Genomic DNA, 19,092 nt, shown 5'->3' on the forward strand with positions numbered 1-19,092 from the left:
CAACAGAAGGAAAATTGTTAGGTACACTTCATACCATGACATACCCTTTTTTCCTAATAATCTCCCAAATCTCAGTTTTGGACAAGACTTTATGACCAACATTATCATATTTACATTTTGTAGTACATTTTGACACAAGAATACATGTATCTGACACATATCGATGCCACATAGGCTATTTTCAACCAGGGACGTAGTTGTTTTGATTCAGTCTCTCTTTAATAGTATAAATGTAGTAAGTTAAACTGCCACTGTATATTTCAACAAAAGCAGAGACTTAACAAACCTTTATTAAGAAGAAACACGAAACAACCAATAGTCAAAATTCTGAGAGTTTATTTTAAGTGGTAGATTTTTTTCTGTTCCAAGGGTTTGTGTAATAATAATGACAGTAATTACAAAAATGAGAGTACAGATGAACTGTGTGAAGGCGTATGTATGTGTTTGCTAAAATATGAACGCAGCAGTTCGACTCAAAATCGCCTGACACCTTTTGAAGTATATATATATTATAAAACGAATCGTTTTAACAATACCACTATTATCGTTACAAAGACAATGACTGCCTTCTCTTGAGCATTCAATCTCAGCTTTGTATTGTACATGAAACACGTTGAGCTGACAGTCCTCAGTTTACTAGAAAAATAGTTGATTTGCATCTCTCTACTTTTACTAATTGGCACACGCAACTGAAATCCACTCATCAATTCTGTTAGTAATACTAATTGGTAGTCAAGAGAAAACTATAACAATCACAACAATGTAAGATGAACATTTTTAATTTAAAAAAACTCAAGTATATCAAATCTACTGGTTAAAATCATCTCAAACAAGGAGCTTTGCCTTGACTCCAGTTGAACTAATGTAAAGGAACTGAGAGCGTACAAAAAATACAACAAACTCTGGTTGTACATCACAAGGTTGTCTAGGTAGATCTAAAACACTGCTGAGTTCAAGAGTATCTGTTTCTTGCATATCTTGCATAATACAGCATGTCCAGAACTGCATTCTTACTTGCCAAATTGCCAGGCCACTGACAGCTGGACATTTTTGTGAGAAAAAAAATTGTGTTTGTCTACATTTGTGGGATATTTGGTCAATATTCAGAGACATTTAGCATTTGTTATACTGTATTTGAAGGAAGGGCCCACTTGACATCTCATAATTCACTTGTGCATATTATGTTTGTTGAAAAAGCAAAGGATATTGCGTAATAAAATCCAACCAATCACTTCTTCAATGTGGACTCATCCACCTTCTAGTTCTCCTTGCCTCTTCCCTTCTTTCCTGTAGGAAGACAATAAAAAAACAAAACAATAGGGTAAATTCATCATAGATTCTTTGCTCAATATTACATACTCATTTGTGGATAGGAATTTCACTTTATTACATTACTTACATTTCTACTTCTTACCTTTGGCCTTTGTCTTGGTCTTTGCGGGGCATGGCTTAGACACCTTGATGGTGGGTTGGCACTCTGCGTCGTACAGGGCCTTTTTCAGGGTTCCAGACCGGTTCTTGGATCCAGTAGCTGTATCACACTCACCCCAGCTGCCAAACTTATACTTGCAGTCAGCTGAAATTGCACAGTTCAGAAGGGAAAACCGTTGAGTATGATATATATTTTTTAAAGCCCACGTACGTTAGTTTCTTCCCTGCAATGAGTCTGGATCTGAGTACCTCCCCGATCCATCATCGAATGCGGACACATTCGGGCCATCTGATTGTCCAGAAACCAATGGTTTGGGCCAGAGCCAGAACACATGTGGGTAAAGTGATGGTTTGAAAATTCGGCATTGGCTTTGGTACTCTGATTGGTTAGAGACAATCCAATCATTGATGACTTTGCTTTGCACAACGCCCCTCGTGCCCCTCCTCCCAACAAACAACTTCAATGATGGCAGTCTCAGACTAAAGTATGTAGTGAACGACAGAGTAGCGGAAGAATTTAGTGTGAGTCATGTTGGGAAAATTATGATTAAATGACTGAACAAATCATTTTAAATGGAACTGTAACTAAGTAAACTTATACTCTGTTTTATTATATCTGATTAACAATATGAGTTCATAAGAAGGGATTGTGTGACACGGACAAGGAGTAATTAAAGTTAATGAACACCATTCCAACTAGGCAGAAATGAATGGGTTGTGGATTAAGTAAGCAGATAAGGTAGTTAACATTTGGTTGAACCGACGAAACTGAGCTCTGGGGTGTTTTAGATAAGGCTGTGAGTGCATTCCTAGGTTCTCTGTTAATTAGAACTGTCAGCTAAGTGGTTATCGATAATGTTGATGGGTCAAAAGTTAATTCAGTTATGTTGTGTGACCTGTGTATGTGTTAGTAAGTTAGAATGAACTATTAACCTCACTTTGTCCAGGTCGAGAGGAGGGGATTCTGTTAAGCAATGAAATGACGTCATGTTATTGTATATAAACTGTTGCTCGTGGTAACGTGGCAGCGCGCTCCGAGAATAAATTATGTTACCTATTATTGAAATGGCTGGTCTACGTCTATTTTATGCAAACAAGAATCTTACAAATTCTCATAAAATAGATTAAGGTTTTTCAATTAATGAAAACACATTGGCATAATTCAATTACAGTAACAGTCATGAGACTATCATAGAACAGTCTGAACATAATTTATTCTAAAGAAATTGTTCTATAGTTTTTTGCGGTTATGTAAATTACTAGGTATTTACTAAGAAATGTCATGATACAATTCTAATGATGTAGTAATAACCTATGAATGACATGTTTGCTATATTTTTGATTGACTGACCACCACTTTACACTTTGAGAAATTGCAGGGTATATCAAGGGAATTGGAATCATCTATCGATGTATAATTCCTACCGCCGAACTCCTTCTTCCAGTTGCAAGGCACTTTGCACTTCAGTTTCCTCATCTGGTCGTTGCAGGTGCCCTCTCTGACACCGGCTCCACAGTCTCCGTTGTTAGGCACACAGCTACCATAGCGCCATTCCGCACACTCAGTGGCAGCACCCTTGGCCCCTTTCCCCTTCTCTGTGAAACAAAAATGTCAAGATGTAATTATGAAAAAATAAATATACACAGATGACGGAAATAATATCAGCAAAATTCCAATTAGTAATTAGTAAGGACATGTTTCCAACCTTTCATGGGGCTTTATGAACCTCATGAAAGGTGCAACTGCCGTGCTAATTCTAAAACTGGGCACGGCATATTAAAGCCAAACATAGCAAATCCCTTACCTCTTTTGTTTTTCCCTGCTTCAGTGGTGACTATCATCAAGGCCACCAGAAGCACCACAACTGTTGAGAACAAACCTCGCATACTGGAGAGAAAAAAAAAGAAAAAAAACATGCCATTACAATCGTGGCACTAGAAATAATTGAGCCATTCTGTAGGTTATATTGTGTGTCATTTGAGGTGACATCTGCTGTTCCAAAGGTCAACCTGATTTGTCCTCTGGTGTGTATCTATAATCGAGATGAGAGTTGAAAGACCACGATCAAGGTCAAATATTGATCGTTGCCAGCTATTCAAACTAATTCACCCCTGTCCGTTCATGAGGAGTCTGCACATTACAATGAGAGGTTCTCTACTTTAGAGGTGAAAAGTGAATAAAGGATTATGGTCAAAGAGTAAAACAAGTCATGTTATATAAAATGAATTACATGAAACCGTTTTAAAGCTTGACACTCGAGCCTGTGAGAGTGAGAACTAGGAAAATACATGTGAGAGGGCTGAAAGATTGTATTGATTTTTTCCCTATGCTCTCATGACTCAATTTAGGGTCAACCAGACAAACTGTGAGGCACACAACCAGCAATGAGGATCAATGGGTCATGAGCTACCCACTCCACCCTTTCACTTCCCCTTACACAAAACACGTTTTCCAACATGAACACCAAACAAAATACAACATTTCATTTTGTGACATGCAGTTGCCTGGAATATGTTCGAAAACATAAATCTATCCGGCTCATGTTGATGACACATTAAACACAATTCATCTTATTGTCACAATCGCACGTTCATCTTTGTGTATCATGGTCATTGCATTATGCAGACATAACACTGTGTATTTTTTTTTTTACTCGGACATCATTGAACGCGCAATAGAACACCAGAATATGTACTGCAAATTGTTTTTTACCACGTTGCCGGACATTCTCCTCGGTTTCATCAACAAAACAATAAAATATATAGCTGCAAGCACCAATGGTGGAGTTCAGCTATGGGCCTACCGTGCCACCATCAGGAAAAATTTGACACAAAGCCCAAGGACGAGTTACTTCAGTACTTTCCAAATATCAGAATTCACAATCAAACTGATCATGCAATCATGCTTTTGATGTATGTTGGACCATTTTTAACGTCTTCTTCTCCAGAACCGCTGGACCGATCGGGACCAAATTTGGTATATAGCATCTATGAATGCAAGACTAGCTGAAACAATATGGCCGCTATGAGCCAATGAGCTTGCATGTCCAACAGCGCCACAATGTGGCCAAACTCAACCCTACTTTACAGGCTAGCTAGGCTGGCCATGTTGTTTGAGGTATGTTTCTGCTAAACCCCTGAAAACAAAGGCACTGGGGCGACCAGTTACAGATTTCAGCTTTAAGTTCAAAAGAAAAGGACAGTAACTCACAGATAAAGAAATAGCCCGCTATTTCTGAAATGTCTGGTTGTCTATAAGGCATCCTCCTAGACTCTCAAGTTCTGAGTTTCTATTTATTCTCTGACTTAATTGAGTTCAAGTCTATTCTTTCTGCCAACAGTCCCAGAGCTAGCAGCAGGGGATGGATGGCAGCACCAGATCACCATGGTGAAGGCTAACCCACCTGCTGGGAGGTGATAGGGGCCGCCCTGACAGGGAGAGCTCGATGGAAGAGGCTTGGTTTGAAGCAATTCTTCTGGGGGACATGGGGGAACTGCTTGTCTCTGTCTGGGTTAGAAGAGTTCAGAGCTGTGCCGGGACAGACAGGTCTAGTATTAGTTTGAAGAACACCCACAAAGAGTAACTCTTTTCATTCCACGAATCTGACATCAATTACCCAAACAAGGTTGCCTATAATACCAAATCCTTGATTTTGTGGTGGGAATCTAAAAGTATTTCACGCTTTCCCTTCAAAAGATTAGCGGCCCTATTCAATCAATCTGCTTCCCAGGGTAATAAAAACTGAAACATTGCTTCTCACTATACAAAGAAGTATTTGAAATATTATTACGTTGATATCTGTGACATACAATCAACATTCAAGGCACAAGATGTGTTTTCTGTACCATAGCCTGATTATTGGCTAGGATTAATTAGGACCCCTCATTAATGACTGGCAAAATGCATAAATCATACAAGTTTCCTAGTGGAACACAAACAATGAAGCCACCGAGAACAAAGAATTGAGATCGCACAGCAGCAGGAAACTAAGATGTCACGTTCTGGGCTGTTCACGATATGTCATGTGGACGTTACAAAGAATCTTCCTACAACACAAACTAAGACGCCAACCGAGCAAACCAAAATTGGTTCTGTGAAAGTTCCCAGAACATTGGTTAGGTTGTGGCAAATGTTCTCATAATACAACAACAGTCCAGTTGTGCTGATGATTATACAATGTTTTGTCAAGATCGTTAGAAGCATACTCGGACCAACGTGCAGCGTGATCTGGGTTCCACATCTTTATTTAGTGAAATGCACAAAACAATAAAGCAAGAACAAACGTGACGACAATGGAGTGCTGACATACAACTACTCATAAACAATATCCCACAAAACACAGGTGGGAAAAAGCTACCTGGCGGAACTGGACACCGGCCCTGGCCTGGACATCGGTGCAGAGGAAGACTCCTGCCATGGAGCTGGACTGGACACCGTGCTCGGACTGGACTTCGGCGCAGAGGAAGGCTCCTGCCTTGGACCTGGACTGGACGCCGTGCTCGGACTGGACATCGGCGCAGAGGAAGGCTCCTGAGCTGGAGGTTCTGGACCGTGGACCGTCTCAGGAGGTTCGGACTGTGGACCATCTCAGGAGGTTCCGGACTGTGGACCGTCGTAGGAGGTCCACAGTCCGGAAATCATCACCGGAGGTTCCGGACTGGAAATCGTCGCCGAAAGCTCTGGACTGGGGACGGTCGCCGGAAGCTCTGGACTGGGGACCGTTGCCGGAAGCTCTGGACTGGGGACCGTCGCCGGAAGCTCTGGACTGGGGACCGTCGCCGGAAGCTCTGGACTGGGGACCGTCGCCGGAAGCTCTGGAGGCCTGATGCGTGGGGCTGGCACATGTGGCACCGGACTGGTGACACGCACCTCAGGGCGAGTGCAAGGAGCAGCCACAGGACGTACCTGACTGGGAAGGCGCACTTGAGGGAGAGTGCGAGGAGCAGGCACAGGACGAACCTGACTGGGAACACGCACTTCAGGGAGAATGCGAGGAGCAGGCACAGGACATACCTGACTGGGAAGGCGCACATGAGGAAGAGAGCGAGGAGCAGGCACAGGACGTACAGGGCTGTGGAGACGTACTGGAGACCTGGTGCATATAGCCGGCATCAATGGTACCGGTTCGATGATACACCTCGCCCGGCAAATGCGAGGAGCTGGCACAGGACGTACTGGGCTGTGAAGGCGCACTGGAGACCTGGTGCGTATAGCTGGCATTAAATTGTACTGGAACTTTAACACACTTCGCACGGCAAGTGCGAGGAGCTGGCACAGAATGTACTGGGCTGTGAATTCGCACTGGAGACCTGGTGTGTATAGCTGGCATCAACTGTACCGGAACTTTAACACACTTCTCAGGACGAGTACGGGGAGCTGACTCATGTAGCATTAAACTAATTACACGCTCCTTAGGGCAACTGTCGTGCATCTTCCACCAACTTAACAACCCGCTCCGCTCTTTCTCCTCCAATACCTCCATTCAATCTCTGACGCTCTCCTTTCACTCTCCTCCAGCATCTGCCTCTTCTCCCAGACTGGCTCTGGTTCACTCCTCGGCTCCGCTGACCACCCCATGTGCCCCCTCCCAATTCTTTTTTCTTTTTCGGTCTGTCTTTTGGGCTTTCCTTGTGGCCGCGAACCCCGGCGTCGTCACTGTCCTCCCTTCTCTCCTTGCGTCTCCCGCCAAGGAAGGCGATCCTTTCCTGCCAAGATTTCCTCCCAAGTCCCGGATCCTTTCCCATCCAGAATCTCCTCCCAAGTTCATGTTACCCTCTCCTCCTGGGCACGCTGCTTGGTCCTGTTGTGGTGGGATATTCTGTCACGATCGTTAGAAGCATACTCGGACCAACGTGCAGTGTGATCTGGGTTCCACATCTTTATTTAGTGAAACGCACAAAACAATAAAGCAAGAACGAAACTTGACAACAATTGAGTGCTGACATACAACTACCCATAAACAATATCCCACAAAATACCGGTGGAGAAAAGCTACCTAAATATGATCCACAATTAGAGACAACGATTACCAGCTGCCTCTAATTGGGAATCATACAAAATCACCAACATAGAAAACAAAACTAGAACCCCACATAGAAATAATAAACTAGACTAACCCCCAGTCACGCCCTGACCATAGAAAATAAGGGCTCTCTATGGTCAGGACGTGACATGTTTCTATAAAACATTCGCTTGATGTTGCAAGAATGATCCCAGGACACATTTGGTCTGTTCTTTAAAGGTTCCCGGAATGTTTCATTAAGTTGTGGGAACAGTCTGGTGGGAACATTGTGGGGACATCACAAAAGATATGTTCCCAAAACGTAAAAACCTTCCAGTTGTGCAGATGATTACACAATGTTTATGCAATTATGCAATTTGAGAATGCAAAAAACATTCACCTGATGTTACGTGAACATTCCCAGAACACATTTTTTTATGTTCTTTGAAAGTTCCTAACACATATCTTTATGTTGTGGGAACATGGCAAAAAATATATTCCCAAAACACAACAGTCCAGTTGTGCAGATAATTACAAGGTTTCTATTAGGTTGAAAAAACGTTTGCCTGATGTTGCAAGAACGTTCCCAGAACATGTTTTTATGTTCTTTAAAAGGTTCCTAAAACATTTATTTAGGTTATGGGAACATTGTGTGGATATGACAAAATCTGTCCAGTTTTGAAGGCATTCTTACAATGTTTGTATCAGGGTGCACAAAACATTCCCTCAATGTTCCCAGAATTATCAAATGAAGTTTTGAACAGTCCATAGATGTTTCTTCCATGTGTCAGTGTTATCTTACTGTTTAGGACGTTAGTTGTACAACAATCCATGTAGAAACACACGGCAATTATTTGGAATCACATGATTTTACCATAATTAGTTGATAGTCGCAAGCAAGGGATCAAACCCGGGCTTTGGACTGTTATCCCTGGAATGAATCCACTGCACCACTGGGGTGTGACTAACACAAATATAAAGCTGTTTACACACCTTTACTCTGACTTCCAGGTTGTGGTCTTAGTTGTTGTAAAAGATATAATAACAAAATCCAAAAAATAAGTGTCCTCTATTTCTTTCTTTCTCTGCCAATTGTCTTTATATGCTGTAAAGTTTTACTTTCATTTTACCTCCAAACTTGATTTCAGAATTCATGTTCAATTATTTCCTGGCAGATTGTGGTGAGGTGTACATAGACGTGCATATGTACTAAGACATATACTGTAGCCATAGTTTGGATCATCATTTAAGGATCCACTAGAAACATCAAGATTGTGGTGGTGCAGCAAACCAAGTAGAAAACTAAGTAGGCTACAAGGCTTGAAGATGGAAGATTGCAGGTTCAAATCTACTTGATTGCCATTGTTGAAAAAAGCTACAGCTTTGTTTGGACAATACCCTAATAGGATATAATGATGAAAGAGGATAGGGATGCCATTTGTTTAAAACTTTGGCAACTTCCTACAGCATAATAATGTTACATAACACATCAATGTTAGCAGAACATTGCAGCAATGTTTTCAGAACTAATTGCATGATCGTTGAAGTATGTTTTTAGAACAATTCTGGATCGTTGTGTCATAACCTTACAGAAGAACTTTATTAGAGTCCTGCAGGGAGGTTTATTGTTATCGGGTTAATAGTAATATCTCCATCAACATTCGCTGAATATTCCTGGAATGTTTTTTAAGAACAACTTCTATTGCTCCAACATTATATTGCTTAAGTATTTTCAGGGAACATTATTACAACCATCATGTCACAATGTCACACTATAACCTTTTTGAAACCATTGTAGGAATGAATATTCCCTGCTTTTTGTCAATGGTGTTTTGAAAATCGTTTCCCTCAACATTAGCAGAACGTTCCTGTACTGTTTCCTCGGAACCAGTTCTACTGCTCGCACATTTTGTTGCGGCAGTATGTTTCTAAGAACATTACCGGAACATTGTGTTATTACATTCCCCGGCAACCTAATGACAACCTTAGGGGAATGTTCTGTTGCAGTTTTTACAGATGTTGTGAAGAAAATGTGAGTGAATGTTGGGAGAAGATTCCAAGGACATAGCCACAGGAAGCACCCCCTGATGAATCTAAATAACCCCCCCCACGTCGACTTAACGGGAATCTTAGATAATGTTCTGTGAATGTTCCCAGTTTTCTGGGAAGTCTCTGATGAACAGCACCCTTGTGTATTTCCCGTTGCCCACACAAACTGATCTAACAGCAACATTTGTTTTATTGGTTTGTGCCTGAGCCAATATGTCCAGAAGCCGAGCAGAGATGGCAGTCACATCCTCTCACATTGCATTATGCTCGCATTGAACTTTCCCTGCCTGCGGGCAGCCCTGGATAGAAAGGTCAGCTACAACTGATGAATCAACAACTCACTGGAAAAGTCCAATCCATTAGAGGTTATCACCTCTCTGAACTATGGCCTCGTACTGTGTGAGGTAGAATGCCATAAGCGGCAGCCATCCACTCACTACTGAAAGGGAGCTGGTCTACCTGAGAATCTACCAAGGCACAATCCTTCTATCAGGCAATTTTACAATTGGCTTCTGAAAGTGTTATATCTGTATTTGACTGCTCATCAAAAGGACTGAGAATGAAAGCGAAGGCTACACAAATACCAGGCCAGCAGGCCCTCTGGCACATACACTTACTGCTCCTCTTCAAGCCAGTTGATCAAATATTCTGCTGGCCCAGTAAATCTGTCTTCTGTCCTCAAAAAAGTAATTAGGCGCCAGTGGCCAGTAAGCATAATTAAACACTCCAAGCAACCATAAAACTCTGGAAACTCCCCATTCTCAACTGCCACCCCCGCCCCCCCCCAGCTAGCAGTTCCAATGACATTCTTCCCCTGGTCATAAATGTCGAGGGGCTACTCCAGGCAACACATTTGTCATTGATGAAACAACACCCAGCAGGCCTCGTCTAACCCACTGAGCCTTGCCGTGGGTGAGGCCCGGAGAGCACTCAAAATCTTTCATCGTTCTTTGCTAATGCAGACACCCTGTATCAAAACAGAGCCTTTTCCTGGTCTCCTTTCACTCCATTCTAAAGGGCCACTAGACAGATATCCCATGCAGAGTCTTTGTTCCACACATCTGAATGTGACCGTAGCATATTGGGAGAAAGGTCATCTTAAAATACTACAGCTTACAAGAGCTAGCATGCTGAAAGACTTGCTAAATATGCAGACAAACATTGCTATTTTTATCCGTGCCAGTAATGTTTTATCCATCAGTAATGCAGCTGTAACAAGAATGTTAGAATACTTAGGTATGGGTGTGTAAGAGATCTTCTTTACCCAACCATAAACATTATTATTATTATTATTATGAAACATCGCCCACTATTAACACCCCACCCAACTACCACCATCTACCCATCACACAATGGGATGAACATAATATTTATTGCCTAGCAGAAAGCAAACCAAATAGTAAAATTGGACCAGACACCGTAACCATCATGGTGGTTCCTCTTGCTAATAATCTGATCATGGTCAAATAGATAACATTAGAGTTACTGTCAAACACACATCTAGATCAGTTCTACAACGAAACAATAACAACACATGGAAAGCAGGACCACACTGAACCTGAAAAGCATAAAGGGTTAAAGTCACTCTTGTTTTTACTGCAAAGCAGCATTCCTCGTCTTCTCAGAAAAGCCACTGACCGCAAAAAAAAAGAAGGATGGAATGCCCACTAAGACCAATAAGAGAGAAGCTGCGGGGTCGAGGGTCACTCTAAAGAAAGACAGTTAACAAAGACACAGAATGTCCTGGCCTACTTAAGGGAGTAACACTTAGTGGCCAACAAATGGCTGAATCACATGCTTTATTTGATCTAATATACAAAATATAGGTGGATTCTGGCCGTCAGAGACCGACAGTGCAAGGACATAGTGGTTCACATTATTGACTCAAATAGGATGAGTGCACTTTATCTACTATATGGACAACAGCTAAACGTCCTCCCTGCCATCAATGACGTGAAAATATTATCCCTTCTGGTTGAGGCTTGGCAGTCATGACAGAATGGTTTATTCTCTAAAAGAGACAATGGCCCTTGCCTACTTACTTCACATTCCTTCTTATTTCACGATACGCTAACATAACCAACGACAGACTCCATCATACCCATGAGCAGTGAGAGAATAGTTGAGGGGCCCTGCAGGCTGAACGGTGCATTTCAATAGCCAGGGAGAGTTTTATCTGTCTTTTCAAAGCTGTTTTCTCTCCACTGATTATCTGTGCCATTGCCTCGAGGTCCATCTGCCAAGCTCACACAAGCTGTAAAGCCCCATCCTACCCCTCCTCCCTTTCTAAAAACATAACCCCGAGGCACAATCTGTATCCAGCGTGCCCAATAGCTTTCTAAAAGAGACAAAAATACAACAGGAAAAACAATGATAACAACAGATTGAGGACTATCTTTTTCCCATTTCATCTCTAAGGTTATGTTGCTTTGGCTGTTATCTCTGACTGCAAATAATCTTTTACAGCCTCTTACACAGCCCCTACTTTGGATGGGGGGAGCAGATAATTGTGGTCAGGTGAAAAGGTCCTGGGCAGTGAAAGACAAAGAAAGGAGAACAACTCTTGAGTGGAGTGGATAAGCAGTGAATACAAGTACCTGAGTTTGGAGTCGATTTCAATGGTCATATTCTTGAGGTGGAAGAGATTTACATTTACATCCGTTTTAGTCATTTAGCAGGAGCTCTTATCCCGAGTCACTTACAGTTATTGCTCATGTGAAGTTTTCTGGTCATAAAAACCATTCAATGGCCCAAACTTAGAGCAAAAGATTTCTGGCACATGAACACAATTAAGATTGTGGAATAAATGGCTACTTTAAGATGAACAAAGATATGCAAAAGTACACTTTCAAACTACGTAGCTTTCACTACAGCTGAAATAGTAACAACTCAACATAATGACTTATATTAAACAATATTCTTATATTGCGCAGGATTTATCTAAATGTATAGCCACGTTACTGTAACTATTTTGAGCTGTTATACTTGAGGTTGGAAGAAGTCCAGAGGGTACACCACTCACACACGTCTTATTATCATCAAAACTAGAATGTGTCACCCCTGAGGACGTTGTCACACAGTGAAAAGTAGCTATAACATAATTAGAAAGTTATTCAACTCAAAGCAAAAACAATTACAACAAAACGTATCTTGGCCACAAGTTCTTCTGAGCCCTAAACAGAACCGTTGTAGAATGAAACAAGTTCGTTCTGTTCAGTATTTTTTAATGTAATCCTTGACTTCATATTTAGGATTCAACGAACGTGTGTGACAATACGCAGTGCCACTGCGCTTATTGCGCAAATCGCGTGTATGGGACAAAAGTTGTGTGTTCGTTACTGGCAAAAGTTATGAATATATGCAGTATAGTCAACACATGGTGCATAAATTACTTAAAAGACCATAAAACTAAAAAGAAAAATTCAATAAAGAAACATACACACAAATAAAACCTCCCAAGAAAAATAACTCTAATGGAGAAATTACACACGACATGTCAGTTATCCTCCAGAGGATTCCGATGATGGAGACTATATATTTGAACTATTAAAAGTGAGTAATGACAACGTTGTATTGAGTGACACAAAATAAGAATTTTATCACTATACATTTGGATAAATAAACATATAACTTACTTGTTTCTTTGATCGTACTTCTTGGCGAGAGTTAAAGGTCTTACTCTGAGCCACAAGAGAGTCCTACAGTCCTAGAATACCTCTATCCCGGTCAGCTTGCTCTTATTTGTCGCCCTCCCCTTTGTTTCTCCAAAACTAGTTTGAGCTGGTAACATTAGGGCCACACTAAATTAACCACCTAGTGACATCACTAACCCACGTGATGATTACGGGTCAAGAGACACCTAACCGCGCAACCCCTAGCCTAGGGTATAAACTTTTTGTTTTATTTTTGTGAATCCCTAGAAGCCTAAATTATTATGTCTCAGTCATTGTTCTAGTCTTTCGAAGCTACAAGTATTTTTTTAATGCTTGCTAATTAAAAATACATTGATTGCTATATATACCCATATCAATTTCACCACCAGACATTACCACAGAGAAAGGAAAGCATAATGACGTGCTCAGACTACCTACCATAGACAGATTCTATTATTCTATGGTGCCTACAGAATGCCTAGGGATGTAGGCATCAGAAATGCAGTGGTGTAAAGTACTTAAGTAAAAATACTTTAAAGTACTACTTAAGTCGTTTTTTTTGTATCTGTACTTTACTTTACTATTTATATTTTTGACAACTTTTACTATTACTTCACTACATTCCTAATGAAAATAATGTATTTTCCCTGACACCCAAAATAACACGTTACATTTTGAATGAAAATGTGAAGGAAAATTTTGAAGGAAAATGGTCCCATTCATGCAGTTATCCAGACAACACATGGTCATCCCTTCTGCCTCTAATCTGGCGGACTCACTAAACAAATGCATCTTTCGCAAATTATATCTGAGTGTTGGAGTGTGCCCCTTGCCATTACATACAGTTTAAAAACAAGAAAAGGGTCCTGCCTGCTTTGCTTAATAGAAGGAATTTTAAATGATTCATACTTTTACTTTTGATACTTACAAATACTTTTAGACTTTTACTCAAGTAGTATTTTACTGGGTGACTTTTACTTTCTATTAAAGGTATCTATACTTTTACTCAAGTATGACAATTGGGTACCTTTTCCACCACTCCACAGTAAATGCTATACAGGAGGACAGGAGGGATTGACCAGTCATTTGCCCTATAATTCCTGGCCACCTCTGATTTTGTACCCAGAGAGCTTATTGTCACACAACAGCTTCCGTTAGACAGGGCCATTTATAAACACCACGTGTAAGCCAGAGGAAACTGGTGGGAGGAGCTATAGGAGGACGGGCTCATTGTAAAGACTGTAATGGAATTAATAATATGGTGTCAAACATATGGAAACCACATGGTTTGACCATTTATTCAATTTCAGCCACATACAATGAGTCCGTCCTCCTGTAGCTCCTCCTACCAGCCTCCTCTAGTGTAAGCAAATGCTTGACCACAGGGCAGAGTAACAGTGTGTTGCCTAGATAGGCTGACAGTGTTTTACAGTAAATAACCACATTTTCAATAACTAGATGACTGTACTGATAACATACAATGTATTCAGTATGTGTCTACATGTTATCTAGTATCGATGTACAGTATATCCAAGATAACTCTGTGACCTCGGGCCATGTGATTTGGTAATCCCAGAAGGGCAGGGGAGGTGAGTCAGGACCACAATAGCGATCAGACCAGAATCTGAACCATAGACAGGGACATTTCCAATTGCCAGTTGGATAGCATGCCAACAATGAGTCAGAGCAAGGGGAAAAAAGCTGTTAAATTTCACAAATGGACCAAACTGATAAACACACATCCAATACAACATCCAGCAGTAACTAGTCAGTATCCAATTACAGTATTGAATCATTCCAGACGATGCACTATGAATCAGCTCTGACTTACATGACTCATCATTTTCAAACACATTGCATGTTGCAACACCGAGGCATTTAACTATCACTTTAACTATCACATTTAACTATTACTTTCCTTCAGACATTTTTACAAAAATGGCAGTTTGTCTCACTGGGTTGGACCATCAAGCTTTGCTTACATATCACTCTGTATACGCTGCTCTATGCTCTGTCTGAGCACTGGGTTTAGGCCTCAGGGAATCTTTGAGGTCTTTATCTCAGTTGTTGATATCTTTTGAGCTGGTCTTGCAGCCAGGGATTAGGGAGCCGCGAATGGCCTATGAGGACGGTTTGTTTTTACCAGATCCTTGTTAAAAAAAAGAAGAATGTTTTACAGGTGTGGGTAGCTTTATGGTTTGCAACAAATGAGGGGAAATGTGCAGTCTCAAAAGGCTTTCAATACTTGCACTGCAATGGCTTTATGTGGTTGGGCATTCAGGATTGGTCGTAACCAGTGTCTCATATGAGCCAATGCTATCATCCAGACAGAACATGTAACATTGCAAGGCTAAATAAAGGCTCAAGAATAAAATGAAGATGCAACATAGTCCATTTGATCGCTGTCATGAGTCCACCAAATGAATAGATAGATTAGCTGGCATTTCGTCTTGATAGCCTCTGATTGTGAGGAATAAACACTTGTATGACATCACAAGCCCTTGAATTTCATCAGTAATTATTGAGGCTGTTTTCCTCAAATTACAAGAGGGTACACTCCAAACTGTGGACTTCTAACCGCTTTTAAAAACATTGTGTGCTAACCCAACACTTATACCACCTCCAAAATCCCGTATACCACCTCCCATTGAACCCCTCATTGTGTACAAGGAAACTTTGAAAAGAACCAGGCTAACAGACAGTTGAGGTGGACTCCATTCTTATCAGTCAGCCTACAGTAACAATCATCACCTGTGCAGCAGGTCACCTGAGGTAGCTGATAAATATTAATAGGACCTTATACAAATGCAGGGTTATTAAGAAGTGCACTTTTACTGAAAGGATCAATAGAATCAACACTCACAAGAAAGTCATTACAATAAATACAGTTGTTTAAGTACCATCCTTTATTATTATTTTCCCCCAAGCAGATAACAAAAAAACAAAAAAAATACAAATCAGCCAATAGAAACAAATATACAGATTGATATCGTCAACATTGCACACCAGTCTGTCCATCACGTTTTGGTCACTATTTATATGAAGTAAAAAAAATGGCATATTTTTGAATAAAGAAAAAAACACAATATTGCACAGTAATTTAAATGTTCTCTCTATTTATTTATTTTAATTGTGATAGATACTCTCGCACCTGAATTGCACAGCAACTCAAAACAAAGCACAGATAATATACATAAACTACCATTCCTTGTTCTACTGCAGCTCCCTTAAAAATGTCATAAAAGAGGCATTTAAATTGTCTGACCCCTTTCAGTCACTGTAAGCCCTGCCTGCATTACACTCATGCAACTTAACACTTATAAAGTTTTGCGTTAATGCAGTTATAGCATTGGTAGTTCCACGCTCCTGCCATTCCAAAGAGCACTTTCCACTTGTATGTAATTCAAAGACAGTGGATTTCTACTGAAGATAGTACTTTTAAAATCAGCGGACATACGGAAATGACGATGGGAGAGGGTGCTCTTTGCAGTAGTCGACAACATGGAACGTGGGGCTATAACGCATCTTTAGATTAGCATTTAAAATATCATGTTGGGGGAATGTGTCATTTCAAATAGAAAATCAATTATTTGGTGATAACACCTATGGGAAGTGTTTACTTGCGCACACCATAACAGGATAGAGCTCATGACATGAAATAGTGTCTGATAATAATAGCCTTGTATTTTCTGTTCAACGTAAGCTATGGGTAAAGGCACTACGCAAAGCTAAAGTGACTATGTGAGATGTTGAAATGGCTGAGTTAATGTACAGAAAATTACACGACAACAGAAAAACTCATTATGGAGCGATGAACATGTCAAAAAATAGCTTGGGATGTGATAGCAAGTCTCGGCCAGATTCAAATCTGTATACTGTAGTACAAGCGCACAAAACATACTACTGTAAGGCTGAGGTTATTCAACTCAATTTCAAGAGGTAACTTTGTACTACATGCTCCGTTTTGCCTTTCCTCTGTTGTTGTCAAAATATTTTCTGATGAAACTTAAACACCAAAAAATACTGCTACAATCTGGTAGATCATAGACGATATATAAGATGCTGTGGAGAGATGCTGTCTTTAGTTTCCAAGGCAACTTTCACCAGGATATCAAATGAGGCATGATTATTAATAAATGCATTGCCCCTTAGATAGTGATGTCAAGATTAATCATGAGCAATCTTACTTATTCAACAAGTGTCTCTGACTTTTAGAATGTACAATGTTTGAGCAACGTTTTCCTCTGTACATTTTGGCTTGTTTAATTCCAGTGGTAGGTTTGGACATACAGTGCATGCGGAAAGTAATCAGACCCCTTGACTTTTTCCACATTGTGTTACGTTACAGCCTTGTTCTAAAATCGATACTTTTTTTTCTCATAAATCTACACACAATACCCCATCATGACAAAGCAAAAACTTTTCATTTTTCATTCTTGCAGATGTATAAAAAAAAGAAAACCTTAAGTATTCAGACCATTTGCTATGAGACTCAAAATTGAGCTCAGGTGCATCCTGTTACCATTGATCATCCTTGAGATCTTTCTACAACTTGATTGGAGACCAGCTGTGGTAAATTCAATTGATTGGACATGATTTGGAAAGGCGCACACCTGTCTATATAAGGTCCCACAGTGCATGTCAGAGCAAAAACCAAGCCATGGGGTCGAATGAATTGTCCGTTGAGCTCCGAGAAAAGATTGTACAATTTTTGCAGCATTGAAGTTCCCCAGGACACAGTGGCCTCCATCATTCTTAAATGGAAGAAGTTTGGAACCACCAAGATTCTTCCTATAGCTGGTCTTGGTCAGGGAGGTGACTAAGAACCCAATGGTCACACTGACATAGCTCCAGAGTTCCTCTGTGGAGATGGGAGAACTTTCCAGAAGGACAACCATCTCTGCAGCACTCCACCAATCAGGCCTTTATGGTAGAGTGGCCAGACGGAAGCCACCCCTCAATAAAAGGCACATGACAGCCCACTTGGAGTTTTCCAAAAGGCACCAAAAGGACTCAGACCATGAGAAACAAGATTTTCAGTTCTGATGAAACCAAGATTGAACTCTTTGGCCTGAATACCAAGCATCACGTCTGGAGGAAACCTGGAACCATCCCTACAGTGAAGCATGGTGGTGGCAGCATCATGCTGTGGGGATGTTTTTCAGCAGCAGGGACTAGGAGACTAATCAGGATTGAGGGAAAGATGAACGGAACAAAGTACAGAGAGATCCTTGATGAAAACCTGCTCCAGAGTGCTCAGGACCTCAGACTGGGGCGAAGGTTCACATTCCAACAGGACAACGATCCTAAGTACACAGCCAAGACATCTCAGGAGTGGCTTGGGACACTCAGTCTTTGAATGTCCTTGAGTGGCCGAACCAGAGTCAAGACTTGAACCCGATCTAACATCTCTGGAGAGACCTGAAAACAGCTGTGCAGCGACATTCCCCATCCAAAGTGACAGAGCTTGAGAGGATCTGCAGAGAAGAATGTGAGAAACTCCCCAAATACAGGTGTGCCAAGCTTGTAGCGTCATACCCAATAAGACTTGAGGCTGTAATCGCTGCCAAAGGTGCTTCAACAAAGTACTGAGTAAAGGGTCTGAATACTTATGTAAATGTGATATTTCAGTATTTTATTTTTAATATATTGGCAAAATGTCTTAACACCTGTTTTTGCTTTGACATTATGGGGTATTGTGTGGAGATTGATGAGGGAAAAATACAGTTTAACCCATTTTAGAATAAGGCCATAACGTAACAAAATGTGGAAAAAGTCAAGGGGTCTGAATACTTTGCGAAAGCACTGTATATGTTCATTAGAAATCTGACGTGACCATTTCATAATTGATTCAATATTGTTGACAAGTCGTCATTTTAAATAAATTAAAAATCTTAACCGACTTACCTGTATAAGTAAAAAGAAAAAGAAAAAAAGAATACAAAAATAAAATAAAG

At 40.7% G+C, this 19,092-nt stretch overlaps 1 protein-coding gene across 2 annotated transcripts; it reads right to left on the reverse strand.

The window, feature by feature from the left end:
* Window positions 1-319: 319 nt before the first annotated feature.
* LOC112249009 (midkine-B) lies at window positions 320-13,275 on the reverse strand. 2 transcript variants are annotated; one of them, XM_024418563.2, is made up of 6 exons: window positions 13,118-13,272; window positions 4,836-4,960; window positions 3,237-3,319; window positions 2,857-3,027; window positions 1,415-1,576; window positions 320-1,287 (listed from the first exon to the last, which is right to left on the reverse strand). In XM_024418563.2, the coding sequence occupies exons 2-6, from the start codon at window positions 4,916-4,918 to the stop codon at window positions 1,259-1,261; spliced, it is 528 nt and encodes a 175-aa protein (XP_024274331.1). In that variant the 5' UTR covers window positions 4,919-4,960; window positions 13,118-13,272; the 3' UTR covers window positions 320-1,258. The 2 variants fall into 2 exon arrangements, with proteins under 2 accessions (XP_024274331.1, XP_024274332.1); XM_024418564.2 differs by lacking the exon at window positions 4,836-4,960 and having other exon boundaries at window positions 13,118-13,275.
* Window positions 13,276-19,092: the final 5,817 nt, after the last annotated feature.

The sequence above is a fragment of the Oncorhynchus tshawytscha genome, linkage group LG04 (genome assembly GCF_018296145.1).
Source record: "Oncorhynchus tshawytscha isolate Ot180627B linkage group LG04, Otsh_v2.0, whole genome shotgun sequence".
Taxonomy (NCBI): Eukaryota; Metazoa; Chordata; class Actinopteri; order Salmoniformes; family Salmonidae; genus Oncorhynchus; species Oncorhynchus tshawytscha.

Excerpts from the sequence above, each read along its gene's own strand:
- LOC112249009 (XM_024418563.2), bottom strand. The coding sequence starts at position 4,918 with ATGTCCCCCAGAAGAATTGCTTCAAACCAAGCCTCTTCCATCGAGCTC. Across the intron at positions 3,028-3,236 it reads AGCAGGGAAAAACAAAAGAG|AGAAGGGGAAAGGGGCCAAG; the intron begins GTAAGGGATTTG and ends TTTGTTTCACAG. Across the intron at positions 1,288-1,414 it reads GACCAAGACAAAGGCCAAAG|GAAAGAAGGGAAGAGGCAAG; the intron begins GTAAGAAGTAGA and ends GTCTTCCTACAG.